The sequence below is a fragment of the Liolophura sinensis genome, chromosome 1, assembly GCF_032854445.1.
Source record: "Liolophura sinensis isolate JHLJ2023 chromosome 1, CUHK_Ljap_v2, whole genome shotgun sequence".
Lineage (NCBI taxonomy): Eukaryota > Metazoa > Mollusca > Polyplacophora > Chitonida > Chitonidae > Liolophura > Liolophura sinensis.
The window spans coordinates 90,521,806-90,537,641 of NC_088295.1; the positions used below are offsets into that span (position 1 = coordinate 90,521,806).

Sequence of the window (15,836 nt, forward strand, 5' to 3'; positions counted from 1 at the left end):
CCGGAGTGACTGGGGTAAACCACGGACCTTTGGCAAGTTAATGACCAACTTTCTCACGGGTCGCGTACAGATATATGCACACCATATCGATGGAAGACACACAGTCTTCAAAAAGATCGTTATAGATGGAGATACGAGCGTGTTGTCACTAAGGCCTCACGAACAGCCAGAGCAGGGGAATGCCCAAATTCCCCAAGGTGGGATTGAACCCGTGCCGCATATAAGGTGTGAGTCCAGTATACATAAAAAACAAAGAAGATAACAAATTATACATAATATAAACAAAACTATTGCACTCCTACCCATGACACACCTTTAACATACATATAGTATCACATTAAAAATGATAGATAACTTTAAACTATCTTATACCAATGTTCAATGGCTAAAAATGTATATTCACAAAACTTCTTCAGTGGCGGAACATATACGCTGGAGTATATAACACCACAAAAATCCATATAAATTAAATCTTTCTACACCGATATCTATAAAGTATATTTATTGCTGAAAACCTACAAAAATGCCATTTCAACTAAACTTATCACAACTGAGATCATAAAACAATGTAAATAAATAAAACGCGTCAACTAGAGCAATATGCTGTATGAGGATTCAATCCTGTCCTTGAATGTGTGCGCCAAAGTCAGCTTCACCAAAATATCTACTCTTCACAACAGTAATATATACGAATAAAAATAACACCATCGGCGGGTAGTGCTTCAGGTAGGCCTCTACATGCTATGAACCACTGAGTATACTTCCAAGCACTGGAATGGAGTATATCACTTATGTGTTTGCGGTGAAAGTCAAACTGGTCCAACAACAACAATATCAAAAAAAAAAAAATCATCCACACGACAACAACAAACAAGTGGATATTATTGTACTGTTCACTTTTCTGAACGGGCTAGCAAAGGAATAGAAATTCAAGAACGCACATGTAGTTCTACAATTTGAGAAGGCAGTAGTATTGCTCGGAACTCGTGAGCGAATATAGTAAGGTGAAAGTGATACATGTATTCACAGTTTTGCTCGTCATACAGTAATGCCTCCCTTGTTCTATAAACACCTATAAGGACGCCAGCAGTTCGAGTGCGCGTGTCTATAAGACAAATTTAAGCAAAGACAATTTAAGCCGCGTTAACATGAGGCGATTTGTCGTATTATCACGTCGCTAGTCGAATCAAAAAAAGACAAACAAGAAGAAACTATTTCACACGATTTGTAGGATGCCACAAATTTCATGGTGTGAACGCGTCGAATGAAATGCGCCTTCTGCTTTCATGTGACTGGTTGGATTCTGCTTGTCGACACGACAAATCATACATTATGAACTGGACGTATGAACTGCAGATCGTTCTATTTCCATTCGACTAGTCGAACTCTTCGACTCGACAAGTCGCATCGGGTGAACACGACATTACATAAATACACACACACACACACACACATAAATATATATATATATATATATATATATATATATATATATATATATATATATATATATATATATATATATATATATATATATATATATATATATATATGCCATCGACTCAGTTTTGTTCCGGTGATGTCATCAAACGTTAAAGTTGGTTTATGAACAAGATTAACGACAAAGGCATCTCTGCCTCTCTTGTACACATATCGGTGGTGATGCAAGGTACGCCCTCTGTCTAACTTTACAAGTATCTGTTAGAGCTGTGTTCGAAACAAAAAAAGAGAACATTTTGTTCCAACAGTTCTACCATTACGCTATACCTCACACGTTAAATTTTGTTGGAACGACAAAATTTAACGTGTGAGGTATAGCGTTTTCACACGTACACGTACTTATATAGTTTACCCCATTCTACAAGTTACACATAATAAGATTGTATCTCCTTATTGCGCATGGTGTGCAATCAGCGGGTTCTCGCCCCTTCAAGTAACTCCACAAGAGACCCCGCCTACCCCACGCCAAGAGATGATGGTGTCATGATCTCAGGTGTAGGAGATGTAGTCAGTAGACATGTCCGCCCATGGCTGCTGACGCCCGGCACCAAAGATACCGTAAATGGTGGTTCCCAGAACGTAGATTCCGGCAGCGATGTAAAATACAATCTGCCACTCACCGGAACTCTGCATTGAAAGAACAGTCAAAAATGGAACAATAATTACATTTATAACTCTTGCTCTGTGTTGCAGTTACATATATTTTTCACAATCCCTCCAAATAAGGGTGTACCATGGTAGTCATTAATCAAAACCCGCATTAGGGTATTTGTGCTCTTATAATCTGAGCTTACCCCGGGGTCATAATATATCCTGATTAAACTGCTGTCATAGGTTAGATAATTTACGAAAAAATCATTTAGAACGAAGGCAGACCCTTCTAGTTCTATCCCAGGATAGTTGTCATAATTTTTATGGCTTTAATATGTCTCAAAAATGTAGGAATAATGAATTCTGTGTCAGTCTACACTGATTATGTCATGGAAATGCAAGAATGGTAGGAGTAAGCCTTACGTTGTTCCTGACAATACCCCCTGCCAGACTCGGGCTGACAATTCCCGGGATAGTGGCCACAGTATTAGACAAACCCATCAGGATACTGGCGTGCTGCAAGCAGATAAGGTCAGTTGTAACTTAGTGAGGACACGACCAGCAAATAATACTCAATAATTATTGGAGGTTGCAGAGTGGAACATCATGATGTGTTGGCTCGAGATAATGTTGAAGCGCAACCAGCTAGCGGTGCAACTGGGGCTTCCGTGACAAAATGGTTAGCTTGCTAAGATACCACAGTTCAAGTTCAGCTCATGCTGGTTTTCTCTCCGATCGTACTTGGGAAGGTCTGCCAGCCACCTGCGATTTCTCCTGGGCTCTGCCCGGTTTCCTCCCACCATAATGCTGGTCGCCCTTGCATAGATATAAGTGAAATATTGTTGAGTACGGCGTAAACACCGATCAAATAAATAAATCTTGATACACCCTCGGCCCTTGAAATAAAGACTTTCCCAGAAAAAAGCTAAACTCGGCCAGGTCAAATCAGTAAAAAACCATTATATGAATGAATCATATCCATTAAGGGTATGAGAAACCGAGGTACAATAATCCCTCTTGTCAGGACATTTCAGAAGGTAATATTATCCAACGGTGACATATGATCAGCCTGTTATATAACTTCTTAAGTGAGCAACAATGACTATAGCGGATGACCAAATTTGTAACAAGGAAGTGCCCCAGCTTCCAACGACAGCAATATTATCAAATCATCTAATGACTAGCAGTTTACATAGCTTCTATTAATTGCACGGAATAATGGCAAAATAGCTTCTGAGTTAGGACTTGTCAGAGAGTAACTTTTAACGAGGTAATGACCGCCATGTTACACAGTTGTAACCACTGTGTGATGAAAATATAACATAGCTTATAATAGCGGTATGATGAAATAGGTAACATAGCTCCTATGACGATGTGGCCAAAAGGTGCAATAGCTTCAAATGTCGGCACGGACATCGTACATTACAAATAAATTCTATTTTGAGAATTGTCCGGTCGGACATCGTGGTATAGTCAAGGCCATGACTTCTTAAACACCTGAGCCTTTAAATGCAATTCCGTGGCGCAGGTTTGCATACATCTTGTTTACTAACAGCTTTTCCGATAGGGAGGAATAGATGATTGTTGTAAATGTGTCCTACCTGTGGCGCTAAATCCAAGTGGTTGACCATAAATCCAGACAGAGCGAATCCACCAATGCCCACAGCTATTGTGATACAGGCCACTGCAGCTGTAGCGGAGACTACGTAACCGGCAGCAATGATGAAGACGCCTTGGAACAGGAACGCTGCCGAGAACAACAGTTTTGGCGATTCTCTATATTGTTTCCATGTACGACGGATAAATAATTAATTCGTCATGATTGGATTCAAACCAGTGAAAGATTCGTCTGCTGGTCTACACCATGTCTCAACAAGTGTATCTTATAATTATCAGTTATTCGCCGATTATCCCTGATTATGCTAATCCTCTGTGTTTTCTGCTGTGTTGCTTACAGGTTTACAAACAGCTGTACAGGTAAAGCTTACCGCCACAGGTGTACACCTTCCTCACGGTGGTTGTGTCACATATTGCACTTTTACGGAGGTAATCCGCCAGAAACCCACTGGCTTGTACCACTACAGCCATGGCGAAATATGGAACAGCTGACAGGAATCCAGCCTGAAAAACATAAGCCCCTTTTAACATAATGCAGACTTTCGTACTAAGTTGAACTTAGGTTGCCGTATTCGGAAGAGTGATAAGTATGGTTGATAAATACGAAAACATTTAGAAAGTCGCTATTATACACTGGCAGTTTGACGTACCTTATTGAGATCAAAGCCGAGGATATCGTTCATGAAGGTAGGCAGTAGTGTTAGCCAGGTGTAAAAGCCCCAGTTCTCGGCAAAATGAGCCGCCACGATCGCCCAAACCGGAACCGAGGTCAAGATCGCTTTCCACGGCACTTCCGCTCGCTGAAAGATTCATTTCAAAATGCATTACATAGTTCATCACATAAAGTAAGATCATGCCGATGACACTGAAGTTCCAAGGACATGGGGACATTTAAAACTCGAACAGAAAAGTGTTATTTGTATGATATTCAACTAATCCTGCTTGAGATATAGTGTGTGTATTGAAGGCTCACTACCCGAACGAAAGCCAGAATGCTTAAATTTCAAAGTAGAGCCACAAACCGTACCTTAACTTGTTGGTCATTGAAACCGATGCTCCTCTGCAGGTACTCCAGCTCCTCACTGCTGATTGTGTCATGTTCCTCAGGGGCGTCGGTGATGAGGTACCACCAGGCTAGGGACCACACCACGCCAACCGTCCCTACAGCACACAGGTAACACACAACAAATATTAGACATCATTCGATGATGACGGAATTCGCTTTGAAGCTGTGATAGTGTTATGACATGAAGGAAGTCCTACAGTAGACGCTTAACAATAATTCTCACGAGTCACAATATACTGTCAAGTACAATATTCCGAGGATAACTATTATAATTTGTTTTACCGAAGACATAGAAGATGGAAGGCCAGCCTGCTGCGCTGCTGGCGAGCGCCCCGCAGACGGGGAAGGCGATCACAGTGCCCAAGTAAGATCCTGTGTAAAGAGAGACCAGAATGTTAACGACGGGCTAGAACAAATGTGAACAACACTGTGCAATCAAACTCAAAGATCAAGAACTGTATTCTTATCTTTTGTATCTACAATCACGGTATTAGCAACTGAAGTCTGTACGACTGTGACGTTTTCTGGGTGAAAATCGAAAACTAAAGAGTTACAATTTCAAGCGTCCAATCAGCTAATTTAATGCTTTATTGTAATATGGTTGAAAAAAAAAATGGTCACAACAAAGAATGACCGTTAGTGTCATTTCGTCTGCGCATTAAATACAGAATGGCACAACTGCATGACAAGGTGTATCTACATGTACCTCAGTCAAATTTCGAACATGCAGTTAATCTCTCAGTTAAGAAAATTAAAGCGCTTGTGTGCCTTACCAGAAAATGCTATGGAAGCTAAACGTGTCTTCTCTGCCGGAGGTGCCCATCGTGCCCATACAGCGTGGATAGCCGGATATGTCACGCCCTGAAAAACATTCCCTGCACACGCTGGAAAAGTTGCCATTGAAATGTATGTTTACTGAATTGGTGTGAGAGACACATTTTAACATGCCCATATGTAACGCCCATATTGGATTAACCACTGGGTTTATTTATACACAGTATCTTTACAACGTCGATATTCTTTGATGCGATGTAAAGAAACCTCACCTTGTTCAATCTACTTCCATTAAGTAAAAAAAATATGGTATATAGAAATCAACCACTGAAAGTAACTTTCAAGACAGCTATACCGTACGTTACACAATGCTGAGTGTTAAGCGAAACAAAGCTATTCCGTTACAGAATGTTGAGTGTTAAGTCGCACAAATCTATAACGTTACAAAATGTTCAGTGCTAAGTCGCACAAAGCATACCAGTATGTACCTCAAACAACCCCTCGATAACCCGGACGACCAAGAGGACGTAAATATTCCAGCTGGCACACAGAGGTGTTAGTAACGTGAACAAAGCCGTCACTAAAATCCCTCCACCGAACAACCTCCGCCCACCATACTTCTTCGCTAGGTAACCTGTTGGTAAAGAAAAGTGTGGATATATGCATGCATTCACAACGATATTTATTTGAACTTATTTGAAAAATGCACATGGGAAGGAATTGATATGTAGCATAAATTAAGCGACCTACATGCTGTTCAGACAAAAACATCTTAATTGTCACATGGTTCCTCCGTGTGACTGTCACTTCCTGCGGCATAACAAACGCGTGCACATGTACCTCGATGTGTTTTTACAAGTCTGTACCATTACCATGATGCTCATCCTGAACTTTGTGATTAGCTGTTGTCGTCGATAGCACATCTCATTCCCCATGTTTCTGTGTATTACAAAGACAAATACCGGGACATAGTCCGAAGGTGACTATGATAAAACCATGCAAAGATAAGAATGTGTCTTTGTTTTGTTTTTTCTTGTAGGACCAAATGGGTTAACTTTCATTTATATGTAGGCATGTGTGAGCTACATGTTTTAAGTGCTTTCGAAAGCCTTCCTGGACAGTGGTGACATATTCGAGTTGTTTTCAGCCACCCGTATACAGAACTACAAGCATGCATTGTGAGTGGGTCACGGGCGCCTTACCTCCTGGAATCTGTGTTAAGATATAACCATAGAAGAACGAGGCGAGCACTAATCCCTGTGCCCTGGAATCCCAATCGAAATCTGCCAACATCACCTGTCCGGAAACAGATCAACCGCGTTACTATAGAAACCCCTTTATCGTGATTAAGCTTAACCATTGTATCGGGGGAACTCGGAGACTTTCAGAAATAGCCATGTATTAAGAATCCTTGATGGATTGCTCTGGTTACCTGGCCTTAATTATTCAAGTCAATGATCCATTTATCTGCAACTTGCAACAAACGTTTTAAACGTACAATGTCAAGAATGGATAAATTTTCCGGTTATAACTTTAAACCTCGCTCAGAAAGGGAGCACACCCACATTTTGCTCAGAGCAGTGTTCTTGACTCAAAAACATTTACATAAATCATGACATTTTATACAAATTGTAAACAAATACTGACCACGGTGAGATTGTCCGTGCGAATCGTCCGGTTATTCGTCATGGCGACAATGGCGACGCTGAGGTTCACACGCAATGCATACACGTTGCCTGACAGACGGACAAGAAAACAGACAATGGAAAACGATGGAGGATGCTTTGAAGTTGTATATTATTACAACATAATATATTCGTGGATAATAATAGACACAGATTCATACGAAAAATATATGTTTGGGTGATTAAAGATGAAGTTTCACATTTTTAAAACCTGTTATGCTTGAACAAGTAGGCTACAATGCACCGCACTGCATGCTGAAATTACTGACAAGAGTTAACACCTAAATTCGTGTGATACATGTACACCTTTAACTCAAATTTAAATATGTGTATTCGTCAACAATATCACAAAATTATACAATCCTCATTTGATGCCATACAATCCTCCCAAGATGGTTTCGGGCTTATACCTTCTTCGTTTCAAGGTTTCTTTAAAAGTTCAGATTAATTTCATGCTAACTTATATCCAAATGCCGCTCATGTTCTGTGCATGTATAATTATACATAACTACCAAAGAAGAGCAAAACATGAGGGTTGATGTCAGGGTACTTACAGAAGCCTAGTAAGGCCATCACTGCAACGATGTACCTCTTGGGGAAGTACGATCGACATGTCAGGACTGACCAACTGGAAGCCTTGCCTTCATCCGCGTGCTCGCGTGTCAGTGTCAGATTAGAGTCGGTTTCTGTCAATGGTTTACCGGCATCATCTTCGATCCCCATACTCTGGTAATATTATGAGAGATATTCACATTATTATATCTTTGCGCCATGGTGAAGTCAATCAGCACAAACCAAATACGGCGTCTTTATTATACAGGGTTGATAGGAAACATACCATTGGAATTTTTACACAATTTGTCAAAACTATGATGAAAGAGTGATATTGGAAAACTGAGTGCAAACCTTTCAATGACTGCGAATAATACCTGTTATTTGAATAATTCTAATATAAGTTTAATGCAGCCATGCCTTGCGAATTTTTTTCATATAAAATGTATATACCTTGCCTATATACGCATATGTAGAGTTACATGTTCTTATCACATGGAGTCGTAATCCGCTGCTTGCTTGCTAGTTTTATATTTTTGTGAATAAGAAATGAGCAGGGACTATTATTTGTGTTTTCTCCCGAATCATTGAGAGTGCATTTGATGTTTATATGAGTGTATATTGCATTCCTGGCAGAATGTGACTTCGTCACCAACGCTTAATCGACCAATGACCAATCAGATGTTAGACTCGAACCAAGTCCTTGTTCTGGAGTGACAATTCATAAGTATACATGTTGAGGTTTGTCACATACTCCTATATACATGCATACATATACTTTGTGAAGAACCATTTACTCCTTCGCAAAATGTCCTACATAATGAGTATACAACGTTAAACGAGAATGGAATAAATGTAGGCCTATACAAATGTTGGACTGAGATAAAGGTACATGTAATTTATCTCTTTTAGCTGCCATTAACAGCCGTATTCTAGAATCAGACGAGTGGAAAAGCACATATACCCGTACTAATATTTGTTTGATTTGTTATGGTGTATTTAAAGCAAGTAACATTCAATACTGCCGATGTACATGCAATAATTTCGCATTATTATAACATGCTATAATGTATGAAGCTTAAAGTGAAAGACAGCACCTGACTAATGTTTATGTCAAGTGAAAGACTACCATTCAAAGCATCTTAAGCCGGCATTAAATATTTTTTTAGATTTTTTTCAACCCACTTGACACAGTTTCACCATGTCTCCATTATCGAAGCAAACGTGACGTTTACTCTAACTCTCTAAAGTCGAAGTACTTTTCCGTATTTATTTATTTATTTGATTGGTGTTTTACGCCGTACTCAAGAATATTTCACTTATACGACGGCGGCCAGCATTATGGTGGGTGGAAACCGGGCAGAACCCGGGGGAAACCCACGACCATCCGCAGGTTTGCTGGAAGACCTTCCCACGTACGGCCGGAGAGGAAGCCAGCATAGGCTGGTCTTGAACTCACAGCGGCCGCATTGGTGAGAGGCTTCTGGGTCACTACGCTGCGCTAGCGCGCTAACCGACTGAGAGGATTCTTACATGATACCTTCTTTTAATCCACTGTGTGACATCTGACGGTTGGGTCTAGATTAAAATACAATGCGTCATTCTGATATTTTTGCTGAATAACATATATATCGCTGTATTCAAATCGACTTTTCTCGAAGGAGCTGTCGGTGGCTCATACTGTTGAAGTTGGATGCACGTCTACGAATGCCAGGCCTTTGACCAACGAGGCTGCGTGTTCGAATCCAGCTCTCGGCGGTTCACATCGGACGCTCCACCAAAAATAACTTAACCCTTCACCGTAGGCTACTTATGTGTAGTGTTGCAAAAACAACTATTCAACTGTTGCATATATCACTTGCAAATGTTATAGCACGTGCTGGTGTTGAATATAGAACACTTTCAAAGTGTGGACAGTCATCCAGCCTTATATGAGTATTAAATTCAGCACTTCGTGCAGTTTTAAGAGTGCACATGACAGGCTTAACTAAAGTTGAGAAGACGTGTGCGTGAGGACATGGTCAAGGGGAGGTAATTATGCATGGACTTGGCAGACTTGAGTGCGGGTTGTAGTGTGTGCCGGGAACAGGCCTCTCAGACAGCGCTCAATACACATACAAAGAATAGCACTTCTCGATGGGCAAGACAAAGGTGTCATTGGCAGTCAAAGCGCTAGCCTTAACTTTTGCATTGCTGGATACGTGTTCTAAGAGATTTTTGTTAACAAATTAAAATTATCATATAGGCTGGCAGCCTCGGGATAAAATGTCATTTTGGCAGACCTTCAAATAATTTGGGGGTTCTGAAGCAGTGGAACTAACGGCTATATTGTTTTAACCCTAAATAGGCGAGTGATAAATTAGGCCTATGTTAAAGTGTTATATTAAAGGACAGGCCTTCCTACTCGTCGGCGTACAAGATATTCCCGTAATCCTGTGTTAAACTTTAGCCCTGTATAAAGGCATATATACATGTAGGTCTACAGTCAGTCTTGTAGGGGTGAACACGTAGATGTGTACGCCGAAAACAAAAATTTGTCTAAGATACATTTTACGCAAATGCAAATCGATGACACGATAGTGCGAAGCTGCGTTTTTTGGAATGGTACTGCAAAGCGATGAAAGGATGTTAGCGTCGTTTCATCACTTCGCAGTATCGCATCGTCGCTTTGTAGCGTCGTTCCATCGCGTTGTTCTACCGTCCTCTCCAGAATGTTCATGTGACCGGAAACAGTGCATTGTGGTCTATACCATATACAGTATGCCGGTAGGCTACTGAAAAATCAAAATGAGAAAATGTTTTCATGGAAGTTTTACATTTGTCAAGCCCAACATGTAAATGTATAGCACTTCATATCTTAGTTTAAGACAACATGAAGGAGTGGGATATGATAAGCATATAGGATTCGACCTTTTTTTTTTATTAATTAACCAGCCATATGCCCACGGACGCCATATACTGACAGAAATTCTCAAATCTGTAGGGTATATACGAAGTCAAACTGGGTTACAATTTGATATAATCTAAAATGCTATACAATCTAAAACACTGATGACTCGAGTCCATCTTCACTTTACGCAGGGCTATGGTTTTCAATGAATAGTTTGGCCCTGAATCTCTCGGGTTATACAAACTTCTTACCGATAGCCAAATTGAACAAGGTCCTGCTAGCCCTACCTATGACAATGACTGGACGAAGGTCTACGTTACTCATAAATACGATATTCCTTTAAAGATTATTTTGGCCACTTAATTAATGTGGCACACTGGTCTCACTGTCAGCATTTAAGTGCATTTCGCCTTGTTTCAAAATGGAATTGAAATGTTATCATACAGACATGCGTGTACAACGAATATGTGCACATGTAGCCTTTATCACATATGTGCCATCCTTCTATGACACCTCCTGCTCGGTTAAGGCAACATAACAAGAACAACAAATACACAATAGCTGCCTTATATATGACCTACTCGCTCACCCGTTCCTAGGACCATGATTTTGTTTTATGGGAAAAGCCTTTAAGCGTACGTGTAGATCTATAGGGCTGGTGTGCCTTTATTATCCTTTATTATTTATTTTATTTAGGCTGTTTTATTTATTTATTGTTATTATTATTATTTTTTTATTCCTCACATATTTGTTGAGTTCGTGAATTTTGGTGACACATTTCTGTGTAGACCTGTCCTCACCCCTCCGTCCGCCTATCACCAGGGTAAATATTGGTCCATCGAGCCCGGCTTTGTAATCAGGTTACGGTATGATGATGCCGATATAGCATCCCTCAATTTGGCTTCCCTTGATGGACCAGATTATCAAACTGACCCTGGGTATTCCCAGCTAATGCATTATTCAACACGATTTTAAACAAGTTTGTGACGTTAGTGTCAAATGGAGCGCAAGAGAATATTTAATCCCAGAAAGAGATATGGAAACAGATGGCCGGTCAGGTCACACGGTAACTTGTGCTGAAGCCAGACCAGCGACTACATCATATCTCATGAATGCAGTGCTTAATTATGACACACAAATGGTCAGCAATATGTCCTCAAGAAATGATTAAAACTCACTGCTGACAGGTGGTGTTTTTTATCCTGGTGTACCCAATTCGTAAAAGTCATTATTCACCATCGTATTAACGTATATAAGTAATTTTATAATATTTTCTACATACCTTCGCCCCCAGCCGCTATGTAGCAAATCGAACACGGCAGACAACGGTCACGTGATCTGATTTGGTATGCGAGCGCTGCTATAATCCACTGCTCTTTTCTCATCGCTGATTGGCTAACTTTTCGACCCATCTGGTGCGTCAAACTTTAGGTTTGCTCGGGAAATATAACGTAGAAACTATCTATAGTGTACTGTATACACCTCTTGTTAAAATCCTTGGTCTCAGTTTAAAATTACCCTTTTCAAATTTCGGAGGCTACATTTAGGAGTCATTCTATTCCACACACACAGGTTTGCAGTGGACCAATGAACAGGCAGCTTAGAGGGAGATCTGGTATGCATGTAGTGGGTGACGTCAGGGCGACATTTTAGAGCTCGCGGACAGTGGAGATAGGGAGATACGTGTGGTGAAAATCTGTGGATTTGTGACTGAAAAACCCTCAAAATGGGGAGATATACGGTCCCTCTTGGGCTCCTTGTCGCTGTGGTTTCTGCTCAGGTCAGTGAAGCTTATATAGAGGTAATCTTTGTTCGGTATGGTATTTAATTTTGCTAATATATTGGGTGAGTGGTTTGATAATGTCTGTCGGATGGGGATTGTCAATGCATGTGTAACTTTATCTTGGTAGATAGTGGTGGGTGATACCAAGACTCCCCTATGGAGGAGCCGTACCGACACTATTTACATTTAGTTACGACTGTTAAACAGCTCGGGAGCTACAGTTCAGTGTGAAATGGATGGTTAACTCTACTCTAGTGAGGCTTGTGTTGCTGTGTACCTGATTACCAAGCGCACATATCACACAGCCTGGCAACAGTCTACAGGCTGCCGAAGTCCATCCATCCCACCTTCAGCTTCCCAATTCTGCCAGAATATTTCCAGTTGTCAGTTTTTGCACAAAGCTGCCTGAATTGCCGATTACCCTCTTGTTAGATTTAAATCAACATGGCAGGACAAGTTGACGCAAACAACAGCTGGCAGAAATTTCTTACGTTGCATGCATTTGTGGCAGTAAAAGGAATACTTTTAGAAAAAAAATTGTAAATGATACTGAGCTGTGCGTTTATGTATAGTTATTTCATGTACTGGGTAGCCTTTATCTGGATGTCTTTATCTGGAGGTCTAGATTTGCCAGATTGCCACAATATGGCTGCAGTGCTGCCAAACTAGCATTAAACTGTAGACAGTCATTCATTTGCAAAGTACTAGTCTACATATTAAACTGTATCGGTGATCAATTATTGAGCGATTGGGAATAAAAAAGGCCACAGGTGCTCATTTGCATAGATATATGATTTTGTATATATGTCATTAATATTTTATTAAATGCATTGGTAGAAATTAAAAAAATATTTCCAACAATACCAACTTCACCTGCTCTCATTTCATAGCCATTTCATTGGCTTTATTGTAGAAATTGTTTTACAACTGTACTGAACAATCAAGTGACCTTGAAAGCCATAGATATAGCTAATTTCTTTAGAATATTTCGATACATTTTCAGTTTATAGTTGTATGTCCGTTGTCAATCATAATATACCATACCATTGTCCCATACATATATGTAACAAGATATGTGTTAGAAAATGAATGGATTCTCCTCCCTTCACAGAACTTCACATGCACAATGATAGTACGGTGATAGTTTACAAAGAGTTATCGTGTTCACATGTGTACAGCTGGAATGTAAGTGAATGAGACCTGTATAAAATTAGTCTGAGAAAATATGTCAGTGTGAATTTCAGGGTGGTGATAAATACAGGTCCAGCTATTGAATTGAATTATGTTTATGAGCTGATGATAAATGTGTTTATTTACACTGATTAAAAAATCAGGCACCTGAACAACTGTAGTAAGTTACTGTAGTTTATTTTGAAGATGACAACTGTAAGGCATGCATCTGGGATTTGTTTTAGCTAAAAAATATGGAAACAACTGATTTATAGATGTTGCATGGATTAGTCATTTTATGCTATAAGTACACAGTTCTTAATCAAATGTGATTAACAGACGTAAGAGAGAAATCAGTGGTTAATCATGAAACTAAATCTCATTGGTGATTAGTTACCTCTTTAAGCAAGTGAAGTGATGCATGCTATATTTTGTTATATCAGTCCTTTCATCCCCCATTGTATACTTTGACCTGGTTGTTAATCTTTTTCGGTTACTTACATGCCAAGCAGTATTCTGGCAGGGGCGAATTAACTGTTTGGTAAAGGACAAAACTGCCATGTGAATAATAGTGTAACTCTTGTAACCATGTAGGTAACAGCAAACTTTACCAATCATGTCCTGCATCAACTGTCCTGCATTAGAAATTATTTCTAGGCTTGCATACTACATACCATATTTGGACATAATTTGAGAGTACTGTCCTGGCTGGCTTGATACATTTGTCAAATTTTCCTTGTACATTTACATACATGTATGTTACACAGACCTGAACTTGGCCAACCAGTAGATCCAGGGCCAATCCTGGGTCAGGTCACACCTAAAACCTTAAAAGAGGAAGTTGTAGCTTCCTCACTTGGTGTTCAGCATTGAGCGTCTGGTTGACACGTATAGGTATAATTCCTCAGGTAGGGCAGCTTACTTGCCTTCCGGAAGTGGTCTCAGTGAAGCAGCACTAGATGAAAAATCGGTGGAAATACCTCCTGCAACAAGGAGGCACATTATATGCACTATAAAATTATTAAGTACGATGTTAAAGCCCAAGCCCTCACTTTCATTTTGTTTACTTTCAAGTGTATTTGCTCGCTGTTATGAAGACTACAAAGGAAGTAAATACCTTTTGGACAAAATGAATGAAAGCCGCAGAGCTGTCAATCAAAGCAGCTCTTATGGTTTTCTGTCTCACTGTGTGCATCTTTAACATTGATTGTTACGTTTTTGTGTGAAGTAGCTTTTGATACTGTAATGAAATGATTAGTTCAGTTACATGTAAGTAGGAAAAACTACGGCTGACCCCTCAGTACATGTTTCTTTGTGTGCTATCTTATGTTTTTTAATTTTTGGTGGGTGGATTATCACCTAATTTGTTTTCTAATCACAGGCTGTTATTTCGAGCGGAACTAAAACTTGCCTGGCCTGTTAATCTTTTTGATGTTACTCATATACTGTATGTAATAATAGTAATATCTTTATTTATTGAAGGTTATTATTGAGTCATTTATTGAGAGAGAGAGACTTCCTGCTTAGGTTGATAAAGAGTTCTACTTTTTTAGTGAAGACCTAAACATAATCTACCTGAACAGTGTGAATTAAAGTTACTCTGGAAAGTCAGTTTATTATTATCCTGGATGAATGTAAATGGTATTTGATCATGTCAGTGTTTGAAACAGAAATTTAACAGTAGTATATGTATGATACATATGTTGACCACATATGTGGTGTATGTTTTGATCAGTAGATAATACGGTTTTCTTTATTCATGGCTTGTCAGGACCAATCAAGGCTTATTGGCACCAAAAATAATAGTGACTTTGGCATTTAACAATGGAGATGAAAAGCACTATTTTATTAGTTTAGATACCAAATCTAAATATAGCTGTTACATCATTTACATGGACCGGCCCGGATAGCACAGTTGGTAGAGCGTCCTCTTCGGGACCGGTAGATCCAGGATCAATCCTTGATCACACCTAAGACTTTAAAAGAGGAAGTTGTAACTTCCTCGCTTGGCGTTCAGCATGAAGGGGATAGTGCAACGACTGGTTGACCCGTATCAGTATAATGGCTCGGGCGGGGCGGCTTACTTGCCTTTGGTAAGTCGTCTCAGTGAAGCAGCACTAAATAAAAGAGCGGTGGAAATCCGTCCTGCAACAAGGAGGCACATTATACGTACATGCACTCTAATGATTCCTTCGTCGTAATATGACT

At 39.8% G+C, this 15,836-nt stretch overlaps 2 protein-coding genes across 2 annotated transcripts in view; one reads left to right on the forward strand and one right to left on the reverse strand.

Annotated features, from left to right (window-relative positions):
* Positions 1-1,675: 1,675 nt before the first annotated feature.
* On the reverse strand, positions 1,676-7,956 carry LOC135461710 (vesicular glutamate transporter 2-like). The gene is made up of 13 exons (XM_064738912.1): positions 7,788-7,956; positions 7,196-7,284; positions 6,751-6,844; positions 6,037-6,182; positions 5,548-5,635; positions 5,057-5,146; positions 4,736-4,869; positions 4,359-4,508; positions 4,080-4,212; positions 3,693-3,838; positions 2,515-2,607; positions 1,836-2,127; positions 1,676-1,767 (listed from the first exon to the last, which is right to left on the reverse strand). Exons 1-12 carry the CDS (start codon positions 7,954-7,956, stop codon positions 1,990-1,992), a joined length of 1,470 nt encoding a protein of 489 aa, XP_064594982.1. The 3' UTR covers positions 1,676-1,767; positions 1,836-1,989.
* Positions 7,957-12,301: 4,345 nt separating this feature from the next.
* LOC135462082 (amyloid-beta precursor-like protein) overlaps positions 12,302-15,836 on the forward strand; it is a 32,514-nt gene continuing 28,979 nt past the window's right edge. The window contains exon 1 of the mRNA XM_064739432.1: positions 12,302-12,455. Coding sequence (XP_064595502.1) covers positions 12,402-12,455 — 54 coding nt within the window. The 5' untranslated portion in view covers positions 12,302-12,401. The remainder of the gene's footprint in view (positions 12,456-15,836) is intronic.